This window comes from Meriones unguiculatus, chromosome 8 (genome assembly GCF_030254825.1).
Source record: "Meriones unguiculatus strain TT.TT164.6M chromosome 8, Bangor_MerUng_6.1, whole genome shotgun sequence".
Classification (NCBI taxonomy): domain Eukaryota; kingdom Metazoa; phylum Chordata; class Mammalia; order Rodentia; family Muridae; genus Meriones; species Meriones unguiculatus.
Window position 1 is genome coordinate 1663505 of NC_083356.1, and position 27834 is coordinate 1691338.

Genomic DNA, 27834 nt, shown 5'->3' on the forward strand with positions numbered 1-27834 from the left:
GCAGGTGAGGAAGAATGCCTCACGGCTTCCAGGATGTGTAGACCCTTGAGTGAGCGCTCTGGCTATCCCGCATCTCAGTTGTCTCTTATGTACAATGGATAAGAGAGCGTTCGCTCTAGCCACCAAGAGAATAAAGCATACAGCTGTGACTGTTACACAGAAATCGTTAGACAGGTTAGTGAGGGCCTTGCTGCACAAAGAGGAGGTCATGGGTTTGGGTCTGCAGCACCCACGTGAAAGGCAGGTGCAGCAACGGGTCTCTGTAATGCCAGCGCCGGGAGGAGGTATGGAGACAGGAGGATGTCTGGGACTTCCTGGCCAGCCAGTTTGCCACACGGCTGAGCTTTAGATTCAGTGAGAGGCTCCATTTCAAAACATAAGGCAGAGCTCTACTGAAGAAGACAGTGCTGACCTTCGAACTCTGTAAGTATGCACACGTGTAAGCTTGTACACGCGTACCAACAAGAACACACACGCACAAGGCGTACGCACTCTGAAAAGGGGCGAGGGAAAGGAGCAGAAGGCGGCAGGCCAGGGCAGCGCTGTGGAGTGCTGGGACCCGTTTCACCCGAGGGATAAGGTTGAACCCGTTCCTGATGACTGTGTGAACCAGTCGTGGAAGGAGTGGGTGTGTCGCTGAATGGCAGGCATTGGCTTGTGAAGTGAACTACCACAGCTACCCCACCTTGCTCTGGAGGTACCTAAACTCTTCACAGAAGGTGCTGCGGTGCTTGTAGAGTTAGAGCAATGAGGGCTGGGTGGCTCTGAGGGAAATGGGCTACTGTCTGCATGAAAAGAGCTGACCTCCGGGACAACGATCACAACACCACGCTTTCAAGGACACCCCATATCCCTGTGCTTTAGTTGCATGTTTTAGGTTTCACGGTGGTGTGGTGGCCATGTGTGTGTGTGTGTGTGTGTGTGTGTGTGTGTGTTCATGTGTATGGGGGATGTGTGGAGGCCAGAGGTCGACATTGGTGGCTCTCTTGATTAACATATGTATGTATGTATGTATGTATGTATGTATACACACACACACACACATTAATGTGTGTGTACACATTAATGAGACAGAGCCTTATTGCCTCAGTTAGGCTGTCTGGAGTGAAGTCGGAGGTTCTGTGTGTCTCTGAGACCCCAGGGCTGAGGTTACAGGAGCGCACTGCCAGCCTGGCTCTGTGTGAGGGCTGGAGAGCCAACTCCAGTCTCCATGTTTGCACAGTATTTTACCATTGAGACTCCTCCCAGCCACCAGGTCTCGCTCTTATTTATCACAGTTCACGGTGTTTCTTGTTTGGAATTTGGTGTCCGGATTCAAGAAGCCTCAAATAAAGATTTCCCGTACAAACAGTATAATTCAGGGGGTAAGCCAAGAGTTGGGGACACTTGCTGTGTGAAACATGGGGTTTGCTCCCAGGAGCCTTTGAAACTTGGGCTGTAGGAAGTACAGAAACCTATTGTTAAAATACCCATGACCCAAGCAATGAGAGAAGCACAGCAGACATGGAGAATGGCACACAGACATGAAAGTGATTAAAGGTGGCGATGGCAGGGGTTTCAGGGATGCTGTGAGTTTGTGGAAAGGAAAGACTCTTCAGAGACAGACACTCCAGGAAGAGGGAATAATCTGTGCAAAGGGAAGGAAGAGTGAAACTGTGTAAAGCATAAAACCAGCGGCAAAAAAACAAAGTTGAAGAGATTCCCAGACCCAGCTAAAAAGGGCCTGTCGTACCCTAAGCATCCTGGACTGTTGCTGTGGGCAGAAGTTCTCAGGTGGAGGATTGGGACCTATTGGCTTATTACAGGTGATACAGGGCCGGCGGGAGAAAAGGGATTGCACTGCCGCCGCCACACTGGGAAATGGGTGGGTAACTGGCTGTGCCCAAGTTCTCAAAGACCGAATTCCAAACAAGAAGCTGCTGAAAGATGGTAGGTAACAGTGTGCCCACACAAAAGCCAGCAGCTCATGCCTGTGACCTCAGCACTGGGGAGACAGAGACAAAGGTCTCAAAGGTCAGCCTGTAGGAGAGCTTTGAGTGGATAGAAACGGCCGTGTAGCTGAGGAGAAGCTGGCAGAGGGACAGGAGAGTGGCATGGTGAGGTGGGGGTTTAGAAGGCTCGCTGGGGCAGAGGCTTTCATCGGCTGCCTCCCGTTAGAGGCCAGGCTCACAGCCAAAAAATGTAAGAGACTTTTCAATGTGCTCAGTGTGAGTGGCAGCGGCTGTGCGGCTATCTGAGTGGAGCGCCGGGGATGCTCCAGTGAACTCAGAGAATGCTAAGAGCAAGGCCACCCACCCTGTGGTGGACGCGTGCTGGTGAGGCCTGGAGGCAGGACCACGGTCACAAATACCTGCCCTCGGCTCTCAGGGCCCTCACTCCGCAGGCAAAAGCTCCAGGCCTCACCCGGATGTCGAGAGGATGTCAGGAAGATGGTTTTCAGAGCCAACTATTTCCTGTGCTGTGTGGCCCCTCTCTGCGTGAGCCTCACCTGCCAGCCTGAGGTACGAGTGGGGCAGGACAGAACGTGTCACATCCAATCCGTACGGCTGTCGCTTTAAGGCCCCCATGGGTGAGGCTGCCGCTGAAGGACCCACTCATCAGAGCGGAATGGGCTTTTCCTGTGTCCCCCATTTCATGGGAAACTTAGACCTCAAAGCCCATGCTGGCTACATGGGCTTGTTTACTTTGTGAAATCCACCGAGCACAGTGGACTCCCAGGATTTGTGCATTTTGAGTAAGAAAAGACTTTACCAAGGCTTATTTCAAGTTGGCAACTGATGGAAAGGAGGCAAATGACACACGTATCATAGACTTGTATCTGAATATAATGTTAGAATCTAGATAGATGTGCAGTAGAACTGTCTAGTAGCCTACGGACCATCCATTTTCTATTAAAGAAAAGAAAAGAAAAGAAAAGAAAAGAAAAGAAAAGAAAAGAAAAAGATCACTCAGGGCGGGCTGGACAGGCCTTTCCTGGAGAGGCACAATTGCAAGAACACAGACGAGACATCCCGTGGACCCTAGATTAAAGTCTTTAGAGATGGCAGACCCACCCAAAATGGCAATATACATTTTATATAGACAGTAAGCAGTCAGATCTTAGGGTTGGTGGAAGACTGGACGTAGGCAGGGTAGGGTGAGAGGGTGAGGCTGAGGACACTGAGGAAGCTTCCGTGGCCCCGACCTGGGTCATGCCAGTGAGAACAGGCATGGTGGTGACTGAGGTAGGCTGGTCAGCAGTTGCCTCTGCTCTGGCTCTCTTTCTCCCAGGGCTACAGATGGAAACCTGAGTCACTGATGTTGGGAAACGGTGAATCCTCAGATAACTTAGAAGGGATTATCTGCGGACCACAGAGAACTTCCAGTGGAGACACTTGCTCCAGTGGAGAAACTTTCAAGGAGTCAGGAATCCTGAAGAGCTAGTCGGCAAAAAGCTTGAGGTCTCTGGTGAGACTCCAACATGTCATCTCTTGGTGGCCTAATTCGGATGTGACACTTGCAGTTTATCTAAGCAGTCACAGCCAGCAGGAGGGGACGCCACGAACACAGCTGCGTGGCCAGACTTCTCCTGTTCCTTATTCCTGGCTCCCCCTTTTCTCTGGCAGCCACTGTCCTGAATATCTTGAATTTCCTTCCAAAGGTATTTATGTATACCAAATGAGAAGGTGTTCATCCTGTTGCTCTCCTTTCCCAGGCTTTCTGCAGCTCCGGCCATCTCTCCCAAGCCTCCTCGACTGCCTCCGCCCCACTGAGATCTGAAAGCTTGCCACACACCTGATCACCTTTTGGAAGCTGGCTGTGGCTTCCACCCACAGGCAATACGGCACGGCCTGGTTTCTGCACATGTGTGAACTTTCACAGATCTGCTGCCACCTCCTTCCCTGGCCTAGACCCGAGTGTTGCCTTCAGTGTTTGTAGCTGGAAAGAGAATCCTTTCCTCAGGCTGCTGACTGAAGAAGCCGTGGAAATATCTCTGGCCATTCATTCCCCTTGGAAGGTCACTATGTCCTAGCTGCTGGCTAGTTCCTCCATAACCAGCTGGGGTCTCCCCACCCCATAGTGGTATGGCTTTTATACAAGTATCTCTCTAACTCCACAGACAACTGGGCTTCCCACTCCCCACCCCCACCCCAGTGGCCTCCTCTACCACTACATCAGCCCAAGACAGCCTCCTGGAAGCCCTGGGAACATGGCAGTTCTGGCGGCTCTTTCCAAATCTGTCACCTCTTACATCCTAATACTGCTGAGCTCAATCCACTGCTTAAATCCTTCCTAGGGGGTTCCACTGACTTGGGGGCTGTTTGGTAGCACTGAGGAAGAAAGAAATCAAAAGACAGTCTGAAACTGGAGACTTTTGGATTCTTGGAGTTTAAGGAACTAAAATCCTCCAGAAGACTTCACTAGGATAAAGATGGAGAGGTCTCCTACATAGACACACACACATACACACACACACACACACACACACACCAATATATCTTTATTTCCCTCTCTCTCTACATATATAGAGCTCAGTAGTAGAGTTTCACATGTGTGAAATTCTATTTTCAATTCCCATTCCTGCAGATAAACATAAACTCAAACAAAATATAACAATAACAACAACAAAACCCAACTTAACCCAACCTAACCAACCACTTCTAAAACCAAAAAGGGATAGAACCTTAGCTTAATGGGCATTGATAAAAGTGTCTTTGGAAAAATATCAATATTGTCACTATTATTCTTTGAGACAGGGCCCCACTCTCTAGCCCAGGCTGCCCTGAAACTTCCTGTATATCCCAGGCTAGTCCTGAACCTGAGGCGATCTTCTTACTTTGGGCTCCGAAGCACTGGAATTACAGACAAGAGCCAGCAAGTCTGGTTGAGATGTTATTTCCTTGGGTCGGGATTCTGAACGTATCAGCCTCATTGCTTCCTGCCTTACGGTGAGGAGGGAAAGTAAGAGCTCACAGTGTCAGGCTGAGAGAAACATAGAAAACCCAGTCTCGCTTGACGGCACACTCTCCCAGCTGCGCAAGGAAGACACAAAAGGAAAGTTGGCGACGCTATCTTGGACCTATTTTGAATATAGTGTTGTATTAATTCACGGAGAATTTCATCCATTCAAGTATTGTACTCACCCTCCCCTCCCCAACAGAGCCAGCCTCACTCCCACCCCCTCGCAGCCTGTGTCTCCAGCCTGAGATAAACAAACAAAAACACCCTGAAAGAACTCACCAAGTCTAATTTGTGCTGTACGTATTTGCTCATGGGTATGGGGTCACCTGCTGAAGGGCCAAGGTCGAAGGAGGAGGGCCACCCCTTTGAAGAGAAAGCTCTTCCTCTCCAGGCCCATCGACCGTGAAAAACTTCTCGCTAGGGCGGGGCTTGCGAGGCCTTCCCCACTGCACAGGTAGACCCTTAGGCCGCTTGCTCTGGAAGGCAGAGGGAAGCGAGCGGCCTTGTGCCCGGGCTCACGGCCGCTGCTGGACCAGCAGCAGATGTGGGCTGCCTGCTGGTAATGTTGATGTTCTGATAGCGTCCTCAGTGCGCACATTTACAGAGATCTGGGAAACTCCAGCGAGTTTCCCCCATGAAAGGAGAACGCGTTCTCTTCTCTAGACAGCAGCTACCTGCTGCAACTACTCAGTGTTTTGGGAAGCAGGCAAAAGCTGGACTCATTTGGGTGTGGCATGAATTTTGGGGGTCATTTGGGTGTGACATGCATCCTGGGGTCAAGTGCAGTCTGGCCCAGATCCCTAGAAATCAGCCATTTATCGTGGTTTACAAAAGAATCTTAGGACAGCAATCATCTCTAGGCTGTGTGTGTGTGTGTGTGTGTGTGTTGGAGTGGGGACATTAGTAGAGCATTCTGGGATTAATCTAAGGTTCCTGTTCTTCCCATCTCTCCCATCTCTGGAAATGCTGTCTCTGTGACAGAATAGTAGATGGATTCCTGAAGGTGTAACTTTCTTGTTTGTTTTATTCGCCATCAAAACAACTTATTGTCTTAAAAGAGAAAGAGGATGATCAAACATGGAACCCAAGGACCACTCAGCGGACTGAGAAAAGCAAAGACAAAAATGAAAACAAAAAATAGTCAAACGTGTTAAGAAGCTGCCATGAAAGGAGGGGCCATGCTGTCACGGAAGCTGACAGGGGAACATTGCAGGAAGCAACCAGGAAAAGACGAAGGCTCATGATGAGGTGAGCCAGAGCAAGGCCAGGGTTTGGGCAGGTGGGAGGGAGTTAGAGGCCTGTAGGCAGCCTCAGCTGGAAGCTGCAAGTGTGGTCTCTAAAATGGCTTCCTGAGGCAAAGGTTGGCTGGGTTCTTGTGCCAGACAGAAGGGAGAGGAAGGATTCCCACAAGACATTTGGGTGTAATTTTCAGTTCTTTGTTGAAAGGATGGGCACCCATGATGCTGTGCGCCACTGTGAGTCTCTGACCTGGCTCCTCCTCCGTCTGCCAGAGCACACTCCCTGCCGATCGGTTTTCAGGAACTTGTCAACTTGTGACCTTCCCGGGTTCAGGCAGGGGTGTTCCCACCCTTCCCAGGGGCCCACGCCCTGTTTCCAATCTGTCAATGTAGGCCCTGCTCGCTCAGTCTAGGCAGCGTGGAGTGTCCTCTGCTGGCACACACGTGTCGTTACACACGCAGGTGCAGCAGCCAGGGCTGGCTGCGCTAGGCAGAGGCTTCTGGGTGCTGGGGGAGGAGGGGAGATGCTGCCCTTGGACAGTTCCGGAAGATTCTCAGTGCTGGCAGGAAAGGCTGTTCTTGGCTCTGTTCCTTGGTGGTGAAGGCACGGGAGGGCAGTTGGGTCCCTCTTGGTGTGTGCGTGTGTTTGTGTGTGTGGGTCGGCAGTGGGTGGAGACTGGGCTCCGGCCTGAGCTCCTGGGAGGTCCAAGGAATCCACCGAGAAACTGAGTGTTTAGAAACAGAGCAGAAGGGGGACTTGAACCACCAGAGATGTGAGGGACGGTGAGTGTGATCGCTGCTCTTGTGGAGATGAGCCACACCACTCTTGTGTGGAAGAGGGTCAGGCTTCTCAGGAATTATAGGGGTCGCCCATGCCCAGCCGTCTGCATGGCAGGTCCTGTGAGGACGAATTAAGCTCCCTCAGAGACTGCGATAGCGGGAGCTCTGGCTCAAGAGAGACCTCAGGCCTTGAGCAGATGACTTCCAGCTGTGAGTGCCCCACTGTGTCCGGTCCTCACCCTCCTCCCACACCCCCCAGACTCTCTCTCTCTTTCCAGCCCCAAATTTTCCCAGGTTCCTAGACTGAACTCCTAGAATATTTTGACCAGTTATTTTAAAAAGCATAAAGGTCACGGCCTTGGCTTGGGTTACCTCGGAGGCCTTTTGGAGAACATTCTTGCTTGTTCAGGTAAAAGAGAAAGGTTGGAGGCTGGAGAGACGGCTCAGTGGCTAAGGGCGCTCCTGCTTTTGTTCAGGTCAGCTCCCAGCATCAATACGGCAGCTCATGACCGTCTGTAACTCCAGTTCAGGAGATCCAGTGTCCTCTCCGGGCCTCCGTGGACACCGGGCAGACACGGTGCACGTAGACTGAGAACACTGATCTTTTTAGGAGGAGTCCAGCCTTCGGCATGCGTCGCTCCTGCTCCCCTTGGGTGTGGCTGCGAAGCAGTGGAGGATAGCCTGGGGCTGGGCCTGCTGCCCTCCCTGCCCTGCCACGTCCTCCTCAGTAGCTGTGGAAGTGCTCTTGCCATCTCTCAAGGATATTTGCAGGACAGGGAAGGAGACAGTCCAGCTAAGGCTGCTGGGTCTACTGTCTCCTGCCAACCTAAAAACCTCGCAATGTATCGATAATATGACGGACAGAAAGGAATGAAAAGTCACCTCTGTGGAAAAGGATTGCTTCCATGTTTGTTCGAGGCCCTTCGGCTGTAACTGTAAGTACAACCATTGGGATGTAAACAGATTAAAACAGATGTCTTCGGGCAGGAGAGACGGCTCAGAGATTAAGAGTACTGACTGCTCTTTCAAAGGTCCTGAGTTCAATTCCCAGCAACCACATGGTGGCTCACAACCATCTATAATGAGATCTGCTGCCCTCTTCTGGCCTGCAGGCACACAAGCAGGCAGAACACTGAATAAATAATAAATAAATAAATCTTTAAAAATAAAACAAAACAAAGCAGAATTTTCATCCAGGGCTGGTAGAGCAGGTGCAGTCCCAGCTGCCAGGAGGATCCCGGTTCAAAGCCAGCCCAGGTAACTTAGTGAAACAGTCAGCTGTTGGCTGGGATGGTGAAGCTCTAGCTTGAGAAACGACCTTTTGGGAGCTGTAGCGATGGCTCAGTGGCTAGGATCCCTGGCTGCTCTCCTGGAGGGCTCGGCTTGATTCCCAGGGCCCTCAGGGAGGCTGCTGTTACCCCAACTCCAGCTCCAGGGGATCCAGCCGCCCCCCCCCGGCCCTTGTGGGCACCAGGCATGCAAGTGGTGCACAGAAAGAGCCACGCTCAGGCAAACCACTCAAAGTAAAACAGATGTGGAGAATGTAAACTCACCATTTTATTCAAGGCCCAGACAAATGGCACAGTTTCTGTGAGGACGTGAGAGAATGCTCCTTCACGCTCCGTTTCAGCCTGCCCGAGCCTCAGAGTCTGAGATACCGTGTGCGCCTGTCACCTCAGTGATTTGGGAGACCCTGTGTGGTGAGGTCATCCTTTATTTATCTCTGATTCTTTCAAAATACATGTCAGGTCACTAAGAAACAGCGTATGGGGCCTTAAGCGGTGCTTAAACTGTTTCAGGTCTGGATGAGTGTCCTCGTGAAGTACACCCATGGTCTAAGACAAGATCGCTGGCTTTTCTTGCTACCATGTCAGTGCTTCCTGTGCCGGGCGGGGGAGGGGAGGGAGCCTGCCGGGAGAAGCAATGATGTCAGCCCTTTGTGGGGCTGGAGGGATCCCTAGAGCCATTCCTGGGGACCCAACAAGGTCTCTCTCTCGCTATCTCTCTCTTAATCACACACACACACACACACACACAAGTCTACTCACTCTGAAAAGGGAGCCCACAAAGCCCAAAGCAGCAATTGCACCAATGTTGATCTTGTGAGTCCAGGGGTTGTATTTATTTGTTTATTTTGGTAGGGTTTCCTAACGGTGTAGATAACGGGCTAGATCAGGGCTAACTCAGCGGAAAGCCCACCCCGACAGAGGTGATGACTCCCCAGCCAGGCCACGCCTGAGCGTGGCTGCCCAGCACCCCTCCCCACCAGTGTCAGGAAGGCTGAGAACACGGCCCTGGAGCCTCCCTCCTCTCTGGAGCAAGTGCTTCAGTTTGGAGGGTGTGTCTCAATTCTCGGCACACTTGTAAGAGTTACCTCAGGGCAGCCTGGCCTCGTGGGCTGTCCTCGGGCCAAGCCCTTTGTGCTGATCTTCACTACAGAGACTGAAAGGCCGCTGTGGTCTGGCCTCAGTCATGAGTAGGTACCGCCAGCTGTGCCCCTGGGATGAGCAGCCTTTGGGGTGGTCTGGGTGTCACCGTGGCCCTTTTTATTTTACTGTGTGTGTGTGTGTGTGTGTGTGTGTGTGTGTGTACACCAGAAGCCAACTTGGGATTGTTCCTCAGGCACTGTCTGCCTTGTGTTCTTGAGACTGGGTCTCTCGCTGGAGCCCGTGTCTCCCTGGGCCCCGGCTAGTAAAGCCCAGGAGTACAAGCGCACGCCAGCCCTCCTAGCTTTTCACCAGGGCACCGGGTGTTGAATTCAGGTGCTGACAGAACAGACGCTTCCCTCACTGAGCTGCAGCCCTGTGCCTGTCCGCGGTTCACCCTACCCGAGAGACGGCCCCTCACCACACACCACACAGAACCTCTACCCCGGATCAAGACTCCCTGCTGCAGACCCTCAGGCCGACGCCCCTCCAGGCTCACCTGGCGGCTCTCCTGAGATGCCACAGAGGCCCTGCCGGATGCAGACAGCGGGTGAGGGGTGGCAAGGCCGCGGGGTCCTCACAGCCGTCTGTCGGGAGTGCTGCTACCCGCTGGCTGGTTTCTTGCCTGGGCCAGGCCTGGAGAGAGCTGTGGCACTGTTACCTGCTGAACAACCGGAAACTGCCAGTCTTTAGGCAGATGTGTCTTCACCTCAGAGCTGCCCTCTCCCAGTGCACGGCGCTTACCCAGCGTTGAGGACTGGCTCGCAGGCATCCCTCCTTCCCTGGCTCCGGCATTGCTTCTTCTGTCTCCGTTCTCTTGCCCCTGGTGGTCTGTCTGGTGGTGTGCTAGCTCCTGGAAACCAGCTGAGTGCCTCTGCTGCCTCCCATCCCATCACGTGATAGGTGGGAGTCAGCTGTGGCGGCTGCTTTAATACCACACGGGTAGACAATACCCCAAGCTGGGGCTTTCCTCCTTGAGCACCCCTCCTCCGCAGGCATCTGTGAGCTGCTCCCCCATGGTGGGCATCCAGGGCTTTCCTGTTAAACCCTGAGCACCCCTCCTCCACGGCGGGCATCTGCATGCTGCTCCTACCCATGAGCCTTTCACCCATGGGATAATGAGTTTCTAGAGGGGGGGACTGTGTCCTCCCCCTTTCACCTGGAGAATACAGCAGAGTGTGTGCTGCACAAATGGAGAGAGAGGCGAGCAGAGACCTACTGTTGCTCAGTGACGCGGACAGACAGGATCAGAGGGAGGGGCCCCAGCAGCACAGGCCCTGGTCCACCGGTCCAGAATAAAGAATGTGTGGGCTGGGTCCTGGGGGGTGGTCATGGTCCTGGGTAGAGGTGGAAAGGGTGGGTAGAGAGGCTCCCCAGGCATCCCTCATCACAAACGACGCCCCTGTAAGGCAGACTGTGTGGATGGTTGTCCCTGTCTGTCCCAGACCTAGGTGCCTGTTTAGCCTCAATTCGATGGAATAGTACAGGCTGGGAGGCAGGGCCTGGGCTTAGCTTTCTGTTCCCAAGTCCCATCCAGTCTCACATTCAACAGTTCTCCTCGGGCAATATGGCCATTGGCTGACCCCTTTGTCATTAGATGAAAGTTTCTCCTGAGGTCAGCTGATTTCCTCCTGTTCGGAAAGGACATTCCAGGCAAGTGAAGACCATGACGTCACTCTCTGTGTCCCTGGTGAGCGAATGAAACGCTTCGCAGCTGAAACCATCCAGGATCGCTGTGGACTTTGAAACAGCTGGGCGTCTTCACCTGCGCTTGCTCACTGCTGAGGTGTGTTTGGGATTAGAGGCAGCCTGCCTGGGTTCCTGCGGGAGCATTCTGGTTCTGGCTGCCTTTCCTCCTTCACCCTCGCTCCGTCTGACCATGGATAAAAAGGAATTCCAGGTAAAGGCATCAGGCTTGGAGGCAGGGTACAGTGCCCGAAGCCTTGTGCTGCCTCATGAGTACTTGCACCCACCACGTGCCCCCACAGGGAGATGCACGCTTGGCCGGAGCTGGGGCATGCAGCCTTTCCATGGCAAAGCTGTCACCAGGGTGGGGTGGGGTGGGAAGTTTGCTCCTGAACAGTGTTCAGCCCCTCTCCTGGCCCAGGGAAGCCTGGTCTGGTTCCCTGACAGCCCAAGGGAAGGAAGCATTGCAGTGAAAGATTTGGGCGGTTGCAAAGGACATGGCTTCCTGCTTCCTCTTCTCCATCATTACGGGTAATTGAGTGTTGACTGCGGAGTTTATTAGGCCCCTGACTTTGGAGTCCTGAGCTGTGAAGTCAGTGCTGTCTGGGCTGGTGCACCATGGGAGGAGCAGCCGGGCTGGGATCCTCCTTTGTCACGGAGCTCAGTCTCTTCCTCAGAACCGTGACTGACGTGACAGTGAGCAGCTCAGGTGACCTCTGCCAGGTGTCTGGGCTGTCTGTGCAGAGGCTCCGCTCTCGCCCCACAGTGAGGGGAACTGGGCCAGAGAGGGGAGGGTGAGGCTGACGGGACTGGGGCTCCCATGCTTTGCTCTTGCGGAGGCTCTGCTGGTGAAATGCTTCAGTAACCCTCCCGGGAGGAGACTGTCAAAGCAGACGACACACACAGGGTGAGCTGCAGCCAAGGGGCCTGCTCTGTGTAAATCCTCCAAGAGGAGTTGAGTGTGGAGTGAGGTGCCTCCTGCTTTCTGGGAAGGGTCACGTCCTCAGTGGCCAAGAGCTGTGTCCTGCCCCTCGTTCTCGTGTCCTCCTTTGATGGGAGTGCTAGTGCGCCTGCCTGACCAGTAATTCCGGTCACCTGTATCTAGTCATGGCTCTGCACTCCATAGATATGTGCGGCTAAAGTCTGGTCAGCAAGCAAAAGCAGGACTGGAGAGTGGGCTGGCCGTTGAGAGCTCCTGCTGCTCTTCCAGAGGACTGGAGTTCAGGTCTTCACACCTAGCCCCCACACTGGTCAGCTCACAGCTGCCTATAACTCCAGCTTCAAGGGAATCTGGTGGCCTCTTCTGGCCTTTATAGGCCCCTCCCCAACATTCTGCAAGAGTGTACACACACACACACACACACACACACACACACACGCCTGTACGGTGAACATACACATACACAAAGCACAATTAAAAAAAAAAAGAGGCAAAATCCATTTATTATGAGAAAGTCCTTTTCCTAAAACTGCTATGTAATGGCTGGGTGCCTGGCACCTGACCCGGGAGGAGCCCAGAGCTAGTTGGGATTGACAAGAAAAAGGGGCAGAATGCTTCAGGGAATGGGGAGGGCCTGGGAGACAGGCTAAGGAACCATGGGTGAAGGGTATCCCGCCAGGCAGCAAGATGAAGCCCAGGAGATGTGGGTGTTTTTGCTTCTTGTCACAGGATTTCTAAGCATCTTCTACAACTTGTGCAAACCACAGGAAAGGTGGAACACTTTCTTTGCACTGGCCGAGTGTTGCAGGCACTGACAGTCCCTCTGCTAATCCTGGCACTGCTGTCTTCTCTTCATAAGCCAGTGACAAAGGCCAGCAAGGGAAGGAAAGGCTTGTGAAGTCCAGAGGAGAGTGACAGAGCCAGCCTTCACCCAGCTGTGGGGGACATGTCCTTCATTAGTGCGTAAGTAGAGCAGGGCTCAGGTAGGAACGCCCACTGCCTCTCCGACTCTCCTCAGACAGTCTGCGCTCCGGACAGCCTTGCTGCCCGGCCTTTCAAGGGGCCCATGCAAGGATGAGAACCATAGCTTTAGTCCCTAAACAGTTAATGCCTCAAGATCGTTTCCATGAGGATACCACAGGCTTTGAAGAGAAAAATACTGGGCCTAAGGCAAAAAGAATCCCCAAAAGACAGGGAGAAGTGCTTTCGATGCTGAACAACACTCCTTCCCCACGTCTTAGGGGCAGTGGGCGGCATGACTGTCCACCCTTAGGTGGCAGATAGGGCCATCATTTGGGCAAAGGTGAAACCTGCTTTTCAAAGTAAAGTGGGTACCTGCCTCGTCTAGTGTGGTGTCCTGTGATTCGGGATGGGTTCACCCTGCCCAGAGGGCTCCGGTGCCAGGCAACAGAGCAGGCAGCAGTGCTGTGGTGCTGGGCTATGGGCTTCGGCACGGATCTCCTGTGGGTGCAGCACCCCCTCCCCAGGCAGAAGCTGGGCTTCGTGTCTCAGTGCTTATCTGCGGAGGAAGGATGTGGTGAGAGAGAGATCAGATCTGAGGCAGGAGCTGGGCAGATGCACTGGCAGTTGGTTGGCAGCTGGCGCTGGCTCCCTGCATCCCAGATGCCCTGTCTTTCCCTCCCAGGTAATTGGCTCATCTGGTCAACCCACGGTCCACGTCTTCTTTTGGAAGTCCGGAGCATCTGGTCTTCCCTCAGCTGTCACAGCCTGCTCCCACGGACGCTGGAACTCGTGGTGATGGGGTGGCAGGCCAGCTTTACGCCTGACTCCCACTGCGCCCACAGCAGGGCCGGGGGTAAGGCAGGCCGGTACCTCCTTTGTTAACTCTGTCTTCAGACTGTCACCGGGCTTAGCCCAACATTGTTTTTGTGCTTCCAACATCAACAGGACAAGGGCCTATGAAACATGTCTTTAAAGTGTGTCGTGGTAGTTTTCTGCTGATGTCATGTGACCGATAGGAGGTAAGCTGTGCTCTCAGGGAGAGAGGATCTGGACACCAGAAAGACCAGGGTCCACTCTTAGAGCTGACAATCTGCAGTTCTCCTGCTTCTGTGGCCCTAGCCCTGTGGCCCCTCCCACTCTCTGGTGGACTGCCCACCTTCTCCACCCTCTGGGGTGTGCGCAGAAACCAAGAGTCCAGACACAGCAACGCTCTTTCTACACGTGTCTTGGTGTGTGCCTGGGGAGCAGTGGCCTAAGAAGAGGCAGTTAGTCAAGATCCTGCCCGGGCACTGTCATGTTCTGCAGTTGGTTTGGGGCCTGGAGTGCCTGGTGGGATGCCTGGGGAAGGGAGAGCAGTGTGGGACAGAGGCTCATACATTTAGGTTGTAGGCCTGTGAGCCTGTGAGCTTCCTTCAAGAAAATGTTTGCACAGAGCCCGACAGCGATTCTTGTGTAAGAACCAAGCTGAGGAGCTTGTGATTGGAGAACCCCATGTGCTACCAGACACCCAGACCTGGTGTAAGAGAAGGAGAGGTGATGGCAAAGTGTCAGGCAAACAGCAGGAGCATCAGTGTGACGGAATCAAGGCCGACGTCAGGGTCATCGGCACAGGAGATGTGGAGAGGAACGGGGAAAGGAGGGGCAGGTTGGAGAGGAAGCCAGGGACGTGAACACCTCTACCACCAACCACCGGGGGTTCACAGAGGTGCCGGGGAGCCCTGTGACGCACACCACCAGCAGATGTCCTGGGCACAGACTCTACGCGCCTGGAAGGAACTCTCCCATCCCCATTTTCTACTCTGTCATGATTCTCCTCTTGTGGAACTGTTAGCAGATTAAGAATGAGAAATTGTTAGCAGATTAAGAAAGCGCGCGCACACACGCACACACACACACACACACACACACACACACACACACACGGAAGTACAAGTCCAGTGAGAAGACTTTCAGGTCCCACCAAGGATGCCAAAGAGAATGGAGCAGCTGCCTGAGCTGCTTCCTCTGCTCCTGGGAGACAGCAAGTCAAGATGCGGGCTCTGCTGTGGGGTGGGAGGAGCTTGGGAGATCTGCTTGAGAAACTGGGCCCTCCTCTCTGCCTCCCAGCTTCTGCACCAAGTAGGGCAATGGTGATGTAGCTGGCAATGATCTGGCTTCCCAGATCTGCCTGGACAAGCCTGCTATAACATCTTCATCATAAAATTCTGACATTATGGTTTTTCCTTGTGGGGAGGCATTATTTATTTCTGCTTGACGGCGAATGGCTGGGGTGGGGACAAGCCTTCTTCGGTGAGGATTCTGTCCAGCCCCGTGACGACATCTGCATCTGTGGGTCTTGCATGGGGCAGGAGACACAGCCGTGGAAGCATGCAGACCCAAGCAAGGCAAGTGCGGCGGTGAGCAGCGGACACGGGCGTCTGAGGGAGGAGAGGGCTTGGGAGAATTACGTGTTGAGAGATTTCTGTCTTTTAGAGGTTGTTTAAAGTGTTCCTGCAGGATGAGTGTGCTACCCCAGAGGAGGAGGTGAAGCCTCCAGCCTGCCCTGGTCCTGAGAGAAGAGAAGAGGCCAGAGCAGCAGAGCTGGGCCGGAGCGCCTCAGCTCCGTTGTGGAGTTCTAAGGAGACCCTCTGTGTGTGTCTGCTCTAGACATCCGTGAGCGATCAGGGGTGGCCATGCCCCAGGAGCTCACAGTTGGCCATCAGATTTAAGAAAGCTGTCCTCTCAGGTCCTAACTGTCCACCCACAGGAGAGCCCCGTCCCAGCTGCTTTCCCTTCCTCTCCCAGCTGGGGGGCTCCTGAGGTTCAGCTGTCTTTCGTCTCTGCCTGGGAGTGGGTGTAAGCACTTCGGATGTTTCCAGGCTCCCGAACTCTCAGAAGGGCCCAGCTCTGAATGTCCCTGAAGCGTGAGGGGCCATGTGCAGGGGACACACTTGCTTTCTGGTGCAAGGGCTTGACTTTTGCTCCTAGGTGCTCTCTCCCTGTGCAGTCACACGGGTTCCCTTGTAAACGTCTGCTAGCCACATGGGCTGTGAAGTGCGCCTAAAGCTCATAAAAATATAATTCAGCTCATAAATGTAAAACATCCTGGGTGAATGAGTGTTCTAGGTCTATATAATCGCTTAATTAGCAACGGTTTCTGTTATTGTTGTTTCGTGTTTCAAAGGCTTTCAAGGAAGATTTGCAAGATCCATTGCTTTCGAGGTCAAGAAACAAACAGCTGTTCAAAGACTTCCCAGCAGCCGTCTCTCCCTGAAATCCTCACGGCAAGCAACTTGCCCAGGATGAAGCCTGTGGCTGTCTCTAAGTGGCCTTTAAAAAGTTTATTGCTAGACTGAGTGGCGGGAATCACTTGAATTTAGGCTTTTAAAATAAAAGTTGGTTTATGCATATCTTGACTCATTTTACTGGGCGAGGGGCATCGTCACCCCACCAGCCCCTCCCCCCACCATTTACAGTTACCGCATGGAGGCAAGGCAGAAATCCTGACAAGAAAGAAGTGCTCTTCCCACTGGTGTTGGAGGGAAGGCCAGCTGTGACTCATGGCCTGGTGGTGGCATTGCAGTGTGGATTGGAAGGTCCTCACCGTTGAGGGGCTGGGCGAGAAGGGGACCGCATAGAGCCTGTAGAATCGGGGAAGGTCTCTGACCCTCGGGGAAGGCATGGGCACGTGGGGTCAATGGCGCGCCTGCTCTGGTCCTGACTGGGGTGGCACGGGGCACCCGAAGGCCCGGTTCTGGCGGGTTTCAGAGGCTCAGCAGAGAATGTGGTCCAACCCGTGTGGCTGGAAGGAGGACCGAGGCTGGAAGGAGGACAGAGGCTGGAGCTGGAAGGAGGACCGAGGCTGGAGCTGGAAGGAGGACCGAGGCTGAAGCTGGAAGGAGGACCGAGGCTGGAGCCCCGTCTGCTCTCCGTGGTCCTCTCTGTGTGGATGGAGGCGTGGGACCCCGCGTGTGCCCATGTGCCAGCATGTCAGCCAGCAGGGCACAGGTCTCCACAGACCCTGAGGATGCCTGTACAAAACGCTGAGCTGATGCAGGCAGATCTACCGTGTACAGAACAAATCCACAATACGTAAACTTGCAGGATTCTGGGCCAGAGAGCTGGGCACAACAGTGTATGTCTGTAATGTCTATAGCCCTCGCCTGGGAGCCTAAAGCAGGAGGACCCTGAATTCAGTGCTAGCCTTGGTTGTGGGACCCCATTTCAAAATGTCTAAACACACACACACAGAGACACACACACACACACTTAAAATTACATTACATACGTCAGGTACGTACATAGTAAGGGGAAATGAAATGACATTCTTTCATTGCAGAGCATAAGCCAGGTTCTGTGCTGATGTTTTCATTTGATTTGTTTTTTCACTAATTACTGCACTCCTCAATTGTGTATCAAACGCCAGCTGTCCACTGGGCTGTCCCTGTCCTCACTGTCCCTCTGCTTCTGAAGCTCGCACACCTCACTTTCTCCGGAAGACTGCCCTGCAGAGCGAGGCTTATGGGAATAGCCAGCTAACCTTTGCCACTTTGGCCAGGACCCTTTAAAACAACAGCTGCATGTTTTCATTTCAGGAAAGAGGGGCAGCTGGAAACCAAACAAAAGTCCCAACCACTGAAAGGGAACAGGTTAGGTGAGACAGGAGGGGAGCCAGGCCAGGCGGGGGAACTGGGTCAGAGGCTGGGCCTGTTAGCAGCGTTAGCATAATCATTTACAAAGAAAGGCCCTGGGGGGAGAAGGTGAGCAAGTGGCTCCCGCTGGGGCCCTGCCAGGCGCTGTCCCACCTTTCCTTGGAGCCACTGGCCGTGTGATGCTGTTCTCTGGAACAGCTTGCTCTGATGGAAGCAGAAGGAAGCTGCAGACACCTCGGGACACGACTGGCACCACTCTGGGCTTTGCCACTTTTAACAAACAGGGGGCTGGAGGAGGAGATTGTTATTTTATTTTTGCTTTGGAAACCCCAACGCTTGTCTTCTATCCCAGGAGCGTGAACACTCTGTCCAGCTAACACACAGACTGCAGACTGCGAGGAAGGGGATACAAAGGGAACCCCGCCAGAGCGGCACAGAAACCTGCTCCCACTCCCACAGTGGGCTCACCAGTGATGGCAGGGGATGCTGGGAAGGCTCAGCTCAGGCAGGGTCACCCTGCAGTCCTGACACCCTTGAAATGAGTTGGTCACAGGCTTGTTCCTGGGTGAATACTCTTGGAGATGGAGGTTTCTGGTGAAGGCGAACATGACCTTGGCTGTCCCTGCAGAAGCCCAGGGACAAGTTCATCCGGAAAGGACAAGGGCATGGTGCTACGGGGTGGGAAGTGTCAGCACCCACACATTTGGGCTAAAGAAGTGACCTCCTCTCTGCTCACTGCTGAGGACTCAGTGCTCTGTCCCTCTGGCTTGCAGACAGGTCTGCAAACCCACAAGCAGCATCAGGAGCTTTGGGCAGCTCATCGGAAAGGAGTTGGGGTACAGGAAGGGCTCTGTCCCATAGGAAGTCTGTCCTTTCACCAGAAAGCTAAGGTCCCTGTGGCACAGTGAAGACCTGGGACAAACATCAAGTTCATCAGACCAACACTCTTAATTCCCATTTCACCCCCTCAGAGAATGCAAAACTCATTATTTTAAAAAGTACATCGAGCTTGTGTATTTTAAGGTGAGATTAGAAAACCCACATATAAATAAAATCTTAGATTAACCAAGTTCCATTAACTCTAATCCCTACATTCAGTAGAGTAGGAGTCTTCTTCAACTTGATTTTCACACACCGGAGACTGGGTCTGGACAGGGCAGGTGCTCAGTGGAGGGAGATGGGACAGCGGTGAGAGTGAAATCAAAATGTTCATGTTCATGGGTGTAAAAGTCGGACGCAGCAAACACTCCCTGAAGTTTGTTCCTCTTCCTCGCGTGGGGGCTGAGACCCCTCTGGAGCTGGCATGGCCTCAGCACACTCATGATGGAGTAATGGACAATTAGGGTGGAGCTGAGATATCCGAAGATAATGACACATTTGGCTGTGGATTGAGACTCTAAAGCTGTTAGCTTCATAGTTTATTTGCATGATTGTAATTATATAAGCTGGATTGGAAAAAAATCCAGGAGACTCTTGGATTGCTTTGTTCAGCATTCTTTTATGGCAAATCAAATAGCTCATTCCTTATCTCCGTTCCCACCCCTGCTGTGTAGTTACCACACAGAGCTGAGAAGGGGAGAATGAGAGGGTAAATAAAATTCAGCAAGTTACAGCAACTAACTAGCACCTGTGTCTTGTACGTGTGTATATTTTCTTCTTCTCACCCTCTTTGCCCTTACTCTTTTTCTTCCTCCTTCTCTTCTCCCTCTCCCCTTTGTCCTCCTCCTCTTCTTCCATCTCCTGTTTTTCTTCCTCCTCCCCCTTTTCCTTTCCTCTTTTTTTCTTCTCCTTTTCCTCCTCTTCTTCCTCTTCCCCTCTGTCCTCCTGTTCTTCCTTCTCCCCCTTTTCCTCCTCCTTCCTCATGTTTTACAGGTGAGGAGACTGAGCAACTGAGGCTCACAGAACAGTGTACCTTATCCAACACCATCTCTCTCAAACATAACCAAAGTGTGACCTAGGCCATTAGAAGAGAGACTAGCATACTGAGGTTGAGGGAAATAAGAAAATATCTTTGTCTCAGTCAAAGTAATATCATTTCACTTTTACAATAGCATGGTTACCAAACTACTACATGTCTGGCCAATGCCTGTAATCCCAGTACTCGGGGAGGCAGAGGCTGATGGAGCTCTGTGAGTTTGAACCTAGCCTGGTCTAAAGCAAGTCCAGCAAGCCAACACTACACAGAGAAGTCCTGACTAGAAAAACCAAAAAAGCCAAAAGCCAATAACAACAACAACAACAATAATAATAATAATAAATTACATATCAAATTTCTACACCAAAGCTAATGCAACAAAGACTCAAAGTTTAATTCAAGGACACATAGTCAATAAATGGCAAAATTGAGATTTAAATCTAGAATCTCTAACTTTGAGATGAGATGGTTCTCTTTCTCCACGGCATTGTCTTATATGCAGAGCCATATGGACAGGAGAAACTGTGCCTGAATTTGGTGTGAATGAATGTTTGTCAACCCCGGTCAGGCTGGCTGGGTTTTCCAAGGCTCAGCCATCTTTCAATGTCAGTGTAGAGCCTGCCTTCTTATTGCTGTCAGAATGAGAAGGCAGTAATGCTCGGTCCACACTTGGCTCTCAGAGCACCCTGGGTCACGGACTTAAGGACACAACTCGTCCTTTTGTCTAAGGTGATAAAGTCCGTGGTCATAAAGATTCCTGGTGACAGGGCCAAAACCTGGAACCCTTTCCCAGTGCTTGGTCAGGAACAAAGGGACTGAGATAGTCTCATAGTGTCACAGCACTGTAGGTCAGCTTCTCTGGTGAGCACAGGCTGGCCTCCACCACAGTCACAGTGTGTAAGGACTGCCGCCAGGCCACAGGGAAGCAAGATAGCTGGAAAGCTGGAGGGAGCGCTCTCAGAGCTTAGACCTGACCTCCCTTCCATGGCCAGCCAGACGGGCAGCCCGCACAGGCCTGGGTGGTGGCCAGCTTCCCATGGGTCAGTCCAGAACAGGGAGCAGCATTCTGCAGGATAGTTTTTTCCAAGTTGAGAAACCCAAATCCTAATCTCCTCTTTTGATGATTTTACAAAAATCAAATTGCGTGACAGATGCAGAGATAAACAGGAGACGGTCGCAATCGAAGCAGGTTCTGGATGGAGCTGATTAGTAGATGTTTTAATGGCCATTAGGTTGATAATCACTCACTAAGAATAGCTTCCAGGCAGACCAAACCCATGCGTAAGTGGGCCCACACCCAGGCTCACCAACACCTAGTTGGCAGGTATATAAGGGGACCCTGTGAGTCTCCCAACAGCCTCGGATCTGCCCAGGAACCAACCTTCTACTTTCCTTGCTGAGCAGAACCACCATGAGTTGCCAGATCTCCTGCAAGTCCCAAAGGGGAGGCGGCGGAGGCGGAGGCGGCAGGTTCCGGGGCTTCAGTAGTGGTTCGGCGGTGGCCTCTGGAGGGAGCCGGAGGTCGACCACCAGCTTCTCCTGCCTGAGCCGCCAGGGTGGTGGCCGAGGAGGTGGAGGTGGCTTTGGCAGTCGGAGCCTGGTTGGCCTTGGAGGGCACAAGAGCATTTCTGTTAGTGTGGCTGGTGGATTTGGTGGCAGCAGCTTGGGAGGCAGCGGCTTCAGAGGTGGCTCTAGCTTTGGAGGAGGCCGAGGATTCGGAGGAAGCAGCGGTTTCAGAGGTGGCTCTGGCTTTGGAGGAGGCCAAGGATTTGGAGGAGGCAGCAGCTTTGGAGGTTTTGGGGGCCCTGGTGGATTACCTGGTGGAGGCATCCATGAAGTGTCTGTCAACAAGAGCCTCTTGCAGCCTCTTGATGTCAAAGTAGACCCTGAGATCCAGAACGTGAAGTCTCAGGAGCGTGAGCAGATCAAAACCCTCAACAACAGATTTGCCTCTTTCATCGACAAGGTGAGTGGGAGAGGCAGTGCACTCCTGTGAAGAGATGCTGGGACCCTGCGAAAAGGAAACGACAGACTTTCCCTCAGGAGCCTTTGAGGAGGCCAGCACAGCCAGGGGCCTTTGCAGATTCCACGTAGGAGAGGTGCTGGTCCTGTGGACTACACATTCCACAATAATAGTTCCTTTGTATGTTATGTTTTTCAGTCCACATAAATACTACTTATAGAAAATTCTGGCTTTCATAGATGAGCTGAAATGGGCAAGTAATGACAGAACAGGTCATGCAGGGTGACAGGACTGGAAAGTCGTAGCGACAAAAGGGCAGGGCTTGCCTCTCTCAAGTGTTATGAGTCTATTAAATCATGGAACCCGTATGTGAAATATGTTTGCAGGTGATTAAAATTCCAGTTGAAACCAGTCTCATTTTGGTGGCCTATAAAGTCTTTATTGGTGTCGTTTGGGGTTTTGCTGTCTGGGATCCTCTGCCTTGAATTAGACATGAATTTACGAGGCCCTTAAAACGCAGGAGAAGCCCCGCCTGTCCCCAGGACCCTCCCGTTTGGTGCAGTTAGCTGCCGGGATCGCAGGCGCACGCTTTCCTTTTTCTTCAGAATCGACAGGGCTTTGGCAGGGTACAGTACGAGGGAGAAAAATGCCTGGAGTCTGGGGAGGAGCTGTGAACAAGACATTGAGCATGGAGCGGCACAGATGGGTGTCTCTAGAACTTTCCGTGTTTGACGTCGGGAGCTCATAAGCTCTGCCTGGTGTTCCCTGGCCTGCCTTGGACGCTGAGGGCGAAGCATTGTGACATCTGTGTCACCGGAGGTTCTTGGGCGACAGCGGCTCGCTGGTGGCCCGACCTTGTATGTTCTTCTTCTGGCCACTGCAGGTGCGCTTCCTGGAGCAGCAGAACCAGGTGCTGCAGACCAAATGGGAGCTGCTGCAGCAGCTGGACACAGGCACCCGTACCATCAGCCTGGAGCCCATCTTCCAGGGCTACATTGGCATGCTCAAGAAACAGGTGGACCAGCTTTTCGCAGAGAGGACCTCCCAGGACTCAGAGCTGAGCAATATGCAGGACCTTGTGGAGCACTTTAAGAAGAAGTAGGTGAAGAGGGACCCGGAGTGGACCTATGACCGCGCCCATCCGCTTGCTGATCTCCCAGCAGCAGTCGTGTTGGGTACCAGGTGGTGTGGAGGGGCATCTGTGTTGATCACAGAGAAGGCAGGGACTCGGAGGTCACACCTGCTTGAGCTCATTAACAGAAAGCTACCTTCAGTTTGGACTTTCAGAGTTTAAATCTAGGCATTGAAAGCGCATTCCATTTTCCAATAGAAAAAGGGAAAGACAAAAAAAAAAAAAAAATCGGCCAACCAGAACTGGTCTAATTGCTGTTGTCTTTTGGGGCCTCAACAGTTACGAGGATGAGATCAACAAGCGCACATCTGCGGAGAATGATTTCGTGACCATGAAAAAGGTGAGCAAGAGACTTTGGTGGGCAGGGGAGGAGCAGCACTGTGCTCACCGTGCCCAGAGAGACGCCCAGAAAACCACTGCGAGTGCACACAGCCAGGGCTAGGGCGCGTCAGGGGCCTCTGTGTTCTAACTCCCATAGGCGAGTTCCCAATTTGCTTACTGCATTTGGGAGAGCACCCCTCTCCACAACGCACTCAAAGACTGGCATGGAAAAATGCCAAAAGAAAAAAGTGCTTTATTCTTCTAAAAAGCAGAGGTAGAGTGGGGCTCCTTAGAAAGCCTGCTCACTGATGAGTTACGCTGATAAAAGTTTAAGCTAGAAAACTAGAGAGTTAGCCTAGGACCTGCAAGGGGTTTGGAGACTAATCCAGGTAAATCCCGGAGATTCTGGATGGGCAGGCAGGATGGAGGCATGAAGACTGCGGAAGGACACAGCCACCGCCTCACCTGTTAGGGGAACGCACCAGTCTCCAGCAGGAGGGAGACTGGCTGGTGTTTGGCCCATCGCACTTCTCATGCTGAGCGGTGTAAGCAGTGGACCTGGCGTGGGGCTCCCTACAGTGGTGCATGATGGCTTCCATGCTAAATGAGGCTCCCTACAGCTCACCTGGATTGCCCGGGGGGTCAGAGGCACTGGGTGGAAGCGTCAGAGAGACCCTGGGGCCCACTCAGGGGGACACTCATGGTGGGTGTGTCTTTCTCTGCAGGATTTGGACAGTTGCTACATAGACAAGACAGAGCTGCAGGCCAAGGCGGACATACTGATGCAGGAAGTCGATTTCCTCAAGACGCTCTATGACACGGTAAAGGAAGCTGTCTTCCTCACTCCCACCTTTCCCACTCCAGAACAGTCCTTTCCAGGGTTGAAAAGCGTCGACTGGCCGATTGCCACGCTGGGCAACCATTGCAGTCCTCTAAGATGCTGCCCTAGGGCAGTCGGGGGAGAGATGCCAGGTCAACTTCCCTTCCCTCATCCCCCGCACACCCAGCTCCGTTTGGAAGACACCTTCCCAGAGCCCATTACACCTCAGGGGGGAAAGTGTGTTATGCCTCCTGCTCACCTCCCAGCCCACTTCTGAGATAGGAAGGAAACTCGAAGGACTCTGCCATGGACCAGTTTCTTTCTTGGGCCTATAGGCATGGTGGTGAAGCCGTTTTACTAGGATGCTCACAGACACCTTTCTGCCATCGTCACCACCCCTGGGGTAGCCCTGCGGTGACTGGGCTTTTCCCACACAGCATGCTCAGCCTGAGAGCTTAGGTGTCCTCAATGCCTGCCTTTCACCGCCTGTGGCAGGCTGTCACTGCAACTCAGTCTGCGTGTTCTAGGAACTGTCCCAGCTACAGCAGAGTGTCACCGACACCAACGTCATCCTGTCCATGGACAACAACCGGAACCTTGACCTGGACAGCATCATTGCTGAAGTTCGGAGCCAATACGAGCTCATCGCCCACAAGAGCAAGGCTGAGGCAGACGAGCTGTACCACAGCAAGGCAAGTCCTGGGGTGCAGAGGGGGCCAGAGCCGAGCTTCACGCCCAGGAAGGGCCACGGAGTGTGTGTCTAGTGGGAGCTTGGCCTCATTCCTAAGACAGCTCAGAGAACGGCACTAAAGCCTCGGGGCCCGTGAGATGGTTTCTCATTGGCCATGAAGGCACCGTCACATTCAGGGTGGCTGACCACTCCTGGTCTGACACCAGCCTTCTTCAGCTCAGGCCAAGCCTTCCTCAGAGAGCGCTCCCTGCGAACTCTCTCCCTTTTCCCTCACCAGTATGAAGAACTCCAGGTCACAGCTGTGAGACACGGGGATAGCTTGAAAGAACTCAAGATGGAGATCAGCGAGCTGAACCGAACAATCCAAAGGCTGCACGCGGAGATATCACAAGTGAAGAAGCAGGTGACCTTGGTGCTCAGGGCCTCTCTCTCGTGAGTAGGAAGAGATAAAAGAGACTGAAAAGAAACTGAGAAGTTCTAATCCAGTTTGCACCAGTCCCAGCTTCCTGCAGATCAATGCTATCTATTTAAGACTTTTAGAGTAGTTCAAGAAATGTTCTGAAGTAAGTATCAGAGAAGAGAAAGAATTGCTCGACTTAAAGGGCCCATGGCAAACAAAGCAAAACCTGGCTTGTGATTGCTGACGTAGCTTCCTGTTCCTGTATCATGCTGCCCTCAATGCCAGCTTCGATGTCTGTGTTCCCAGAGGGGCAGTGACTGGGCTGGTCTGAGCTGGACGCTGGCCTAGGAGCTGATGCTCGGGGCAGAGGCTGCTGAAGAGGTGGCAGAAGCTCTGCAGGGTTGAGCATCTTTGTTGTACATAGCCTGGATGGAGGATGAGTTCCTGTGTTGGGTCAGGGCACTGCAGGAGAGCCTGTGGGTCCAGTCAAGGGGACGTGGGAGGACGATAGCTCAGGGACCGCAGCTGCGAGTCAGCACAGCTGTCTGCGGCATCTGCTAACTCCAGAGGGGGACGGGGCATCTGAGGCTTCCAGGGCCAGCGATTCCGGGCTCCCACACCGAGCGTCCTGCCGGTCCCTCCCTCCAGCAGGCTGACCCCACTGTGTGCAAACGGAGGCCCTCTCTTCTTTTGTCATAGTGTAAGAGTGTTCAGGACTCCATTGCAGACGCGGAGCAGCGGGGAGAGCACGCCATCAAAGATGCCAGGAACAAGCTCCTGGACCTGGAGGAGGCCCTGCAGCAGGCCCGAGAGAACCTGGCGCGGCTGCTGCGAGACTACCAGGAGCTCATGAGCTGCAAGCTGGCCCTGGACATGGAGATCCTCACCTACCGCAAGCTGCTGGAGGGCGAGGAGTGCAGGTGGGGGCACCGCCGGGGAGGCCATCAGGGCCTACACTCTCCTTTCTCTTGGAGCTAGGGCAGGAGTGAAGGGAGAGAAAGCTGAGGACTGAGCAGGGCCTCTGACTAGCGAGACTGTCTCCAATCAGACATTCAGGAAGACAGCAATTGCACTGTTCTCTCATAAAGAGAAAACAAAGTGACGTGGACACAGGCACACAGCTGGAGTAGCTCCCTTCTCCTCCACGGTTTGTTTGACCCAGAATGGGGAGATGGCGTCAGATCTGTCGGAGGGGCACACTTTGTTCTTTAAGGCCTCTAGAATGACAAACAGAACCACTTGGCTATTTTAAGGAGGGGGGTCCTTGCTTCCTGTCTTGTCAGCATCCTTGGGGAAGTAAGTGGCTGAAGCTATTGGAAGGGGAAGGTCCTGGGTGTGGGCAGCCACCGAGACAAGGGAGCTGCCTTTTAAGCGACCGTTCCATACTTGTCTGAGAGGCAAGGTCCCCTGTTCTCAAGAAGGAGCTGGCAGGCATTGGGAACTGGGCTGGAAGAGACTGGGCTCCAGTGGAAACAGGAGGCAGGGAGCCCAGGAAGGGCTTTCTGCGAAAGGCTCACAGCGCAGCCTCGTTTTGAAATGTTGGGTGTGGCATGGATTCTGGATAGACGTGGCTGTGAGTACAAACTGGGGAAGGCAGTCAGAGTGACTTGGCTTTTCAGCCCCTCTGGATCTGCAGTGCAAGTGTTTGGTTTGATTGGAGTGAGACTTCTGGATGGGCTGAGATTCAGGCTGTAGATAAGGGTGGGGTCTGTCACTGCCTCTGTCAGCGCCCACCATCTGTCAGCGTAGAAGGTGTGGTTGGCTGAAGTAGCTTAAATTGCACTCAAGTCAGCAGAAGTTGCGAAGCCACTTTGCTCATCCACACGGAGTCAGGACGTGCCTCACAAATCCCCCTCTCTCTCCCTGACAGGATGTCTGGGGAGTTCAGCGACAATGTATCTGTGTGTACGTATGGGGGATGGGGCGTCCCCTGTGGAGTGGGGCAGTGGAGGGCAGAGGCGGCCAGAACTCCTGGTTGACAACATCTCTCTTACAGCCGTGACAAGCAGCACCGTCTCCTCGTCTGTGGCATCCAAGGCTGGCTTTGGCGCTGGAGGGTCAGGAGGAAGTTCTGGAGGAAGAGGGTCGTATGGCGGTGGCGGAGGAAGCAACTATGGCTCCGGAGACAGAGGCTCTGGCTCCAGAGGAGGGTCTGGATCTACATCCGGAGGAGGTTACAGCTCCGGAGGAGGCTCCAGGAGCGGTTCAGGCGCTGGAGGAGGTTACAGCTCTGGAGGAGGCTCCAGGGGCGGTTCCGGAGGAGGAGGTTACAGCTCAGGAGGAGGCTCCAGGGGTGGTCCTGGAGGGGGTTACAGCTCTGGGGGAGGCTCCAGGGGCAGATCTGGAGGGGGATACAGCTCTGGGGGAGGATCCGGAGGTGGAGGCTCTAGGGGAGGGTCAGCCTCTGGAGGGGCAGTGTCTGGCTCTGAAAGGGGTGGTTCTGGGTCAGAGGAAGGTTGTGGCTCTGGGGTGACCTTCTCCTTTAGATAGAGATGGTCCTCTCCCTACTCTTTGGTTCCGGAACTTCAGCTGTATCTCTGTATCTCTAACTCAGAGTAACCCTGATATTTGCAGTCCACCTCTGATGGCATTTTCTTCTTGTGAGGAGGTGATGAAAGAACCATCCTAAACAATTAGAGTCAGAGATACTGTGTTCTGAGAAAGAATCTATGTTGTCCAACCGTGTCTTCAAGCCGTGTTCCGCTCCTGGTTTCCTTGCAATGCCCACCTGGCAGTCCTTCCCAGATGGTGTTCTGCTGAGGACCCCAGGGTAGCCCCCTGTTCCATCCCCCAACAGTGGTCGGGAACTGTGCTTCTGTGTACATAGCCTCTCAAATGGCCTCTGCTCTCTGAGTGCTGTGGTCTGGGTGTCTGCATAATAAACTTCATTTGCAATCGATACTGTGTATTGTCCATTGTCAAGCTTTGGCAGGAGTGGGGCCATTTTGGAATAATAAAAGTGGGGCTCCTGAGGGAGGGGTGAGCCT

At 53.2% G+C, this 27834-nt stretch overlaps 1 protein-coding gene and 2 long non-coding RNA genes across 7 annotated transcripts; 2 read left to right on the plus strand and 1 right to left on the minus strand.

The window, feature by feature from the left end:
• Positions 1–8539: 8539 nt before the first annotated feature.
• Positions 8540–10417, minus strand: LOC132655730 (uncharacterized). Of its 2 annotated transcripts, none has more exons than XR_009593521.1 (3): positions 10130–10417; positions 9885–10049; positions 8540–8652 (listed from the first exon to the last, which is right to left on the minus strand). It is a non-coding gene; the product is annotated as an uncharacterized LOC132655730 (long non-coding RNA). The 2 variants fall into 2 exon arrangements; XR_009593520.1 differs by having other exon boundaries at positions 8550–8867.
• Positions 10418–10664: 247 nt separating this feature from the next.
• On the plus strand, positions 10665–16361 carry LOC132655729 (uncharacterized). 3 transcript variants are annotated; one of them, XR_009593518.1, is made up of 4 exons: positions 10674–11285; positions 12779–12974; positions 13657–13827; positions 13920–13951. It is a non-coding gene; the product is annotated as an uncharacterized LOC132655729 (long non-coding RNA). The 3 variants fall into 3 exon arrangements; XR_009593519.1 differs by adding an exon at positions 16138–16361 and having other exon boundaries at positions 10985–11285; positions 13657–15370; XR_009593517.1 differs by having other exon boundaries at positions 10665–11285; positions 12741–12974; positions 13657–13951.
• A 4508-nt stretch (positions 16362–20869) lies between these two features.
• Krt2 (keratin 2) lies at positions 20870–27600 on the plus strand. 2 transcript variants are annotated; one of them, XM_021664657.2, is made up of 9 exons: positions 20870–21486; positions 22367–22581; positions 22895–22955; positions 23662–23757; positions 24284–24448; positions 24725–24850; positions 25547–25767; positions 26718–26752; positions 26844–27600. In XM_021664657.2, the coding sequence occupies exons 1-9, from the start codon at positions 20932–20934 to the stop codon at positions 27335–27337; spliced, it is 1968 nt and encodes a 655-aa protein (XP_021520332.1). In that variant the 5' UTR covers positions 20870–20931; the 3' UTR covers positions 27338–27600. The 2 variants fall into 2 exon arrangements, 1 of the variants encoding a protein (XP_021520332.1); XR_009593522.1 differs by lacking the exons at positions 20870–21486; positions 22367–22581; positions 22895–22955; ... (2 more) ...; positions 24725–24850; positions 25547–25767 and adding an exon at positions 25958–26143 and having other exon boundaries at positions 26844–26945.
• Positions 27601–27834: the final 234 nt, after the last annotated feature.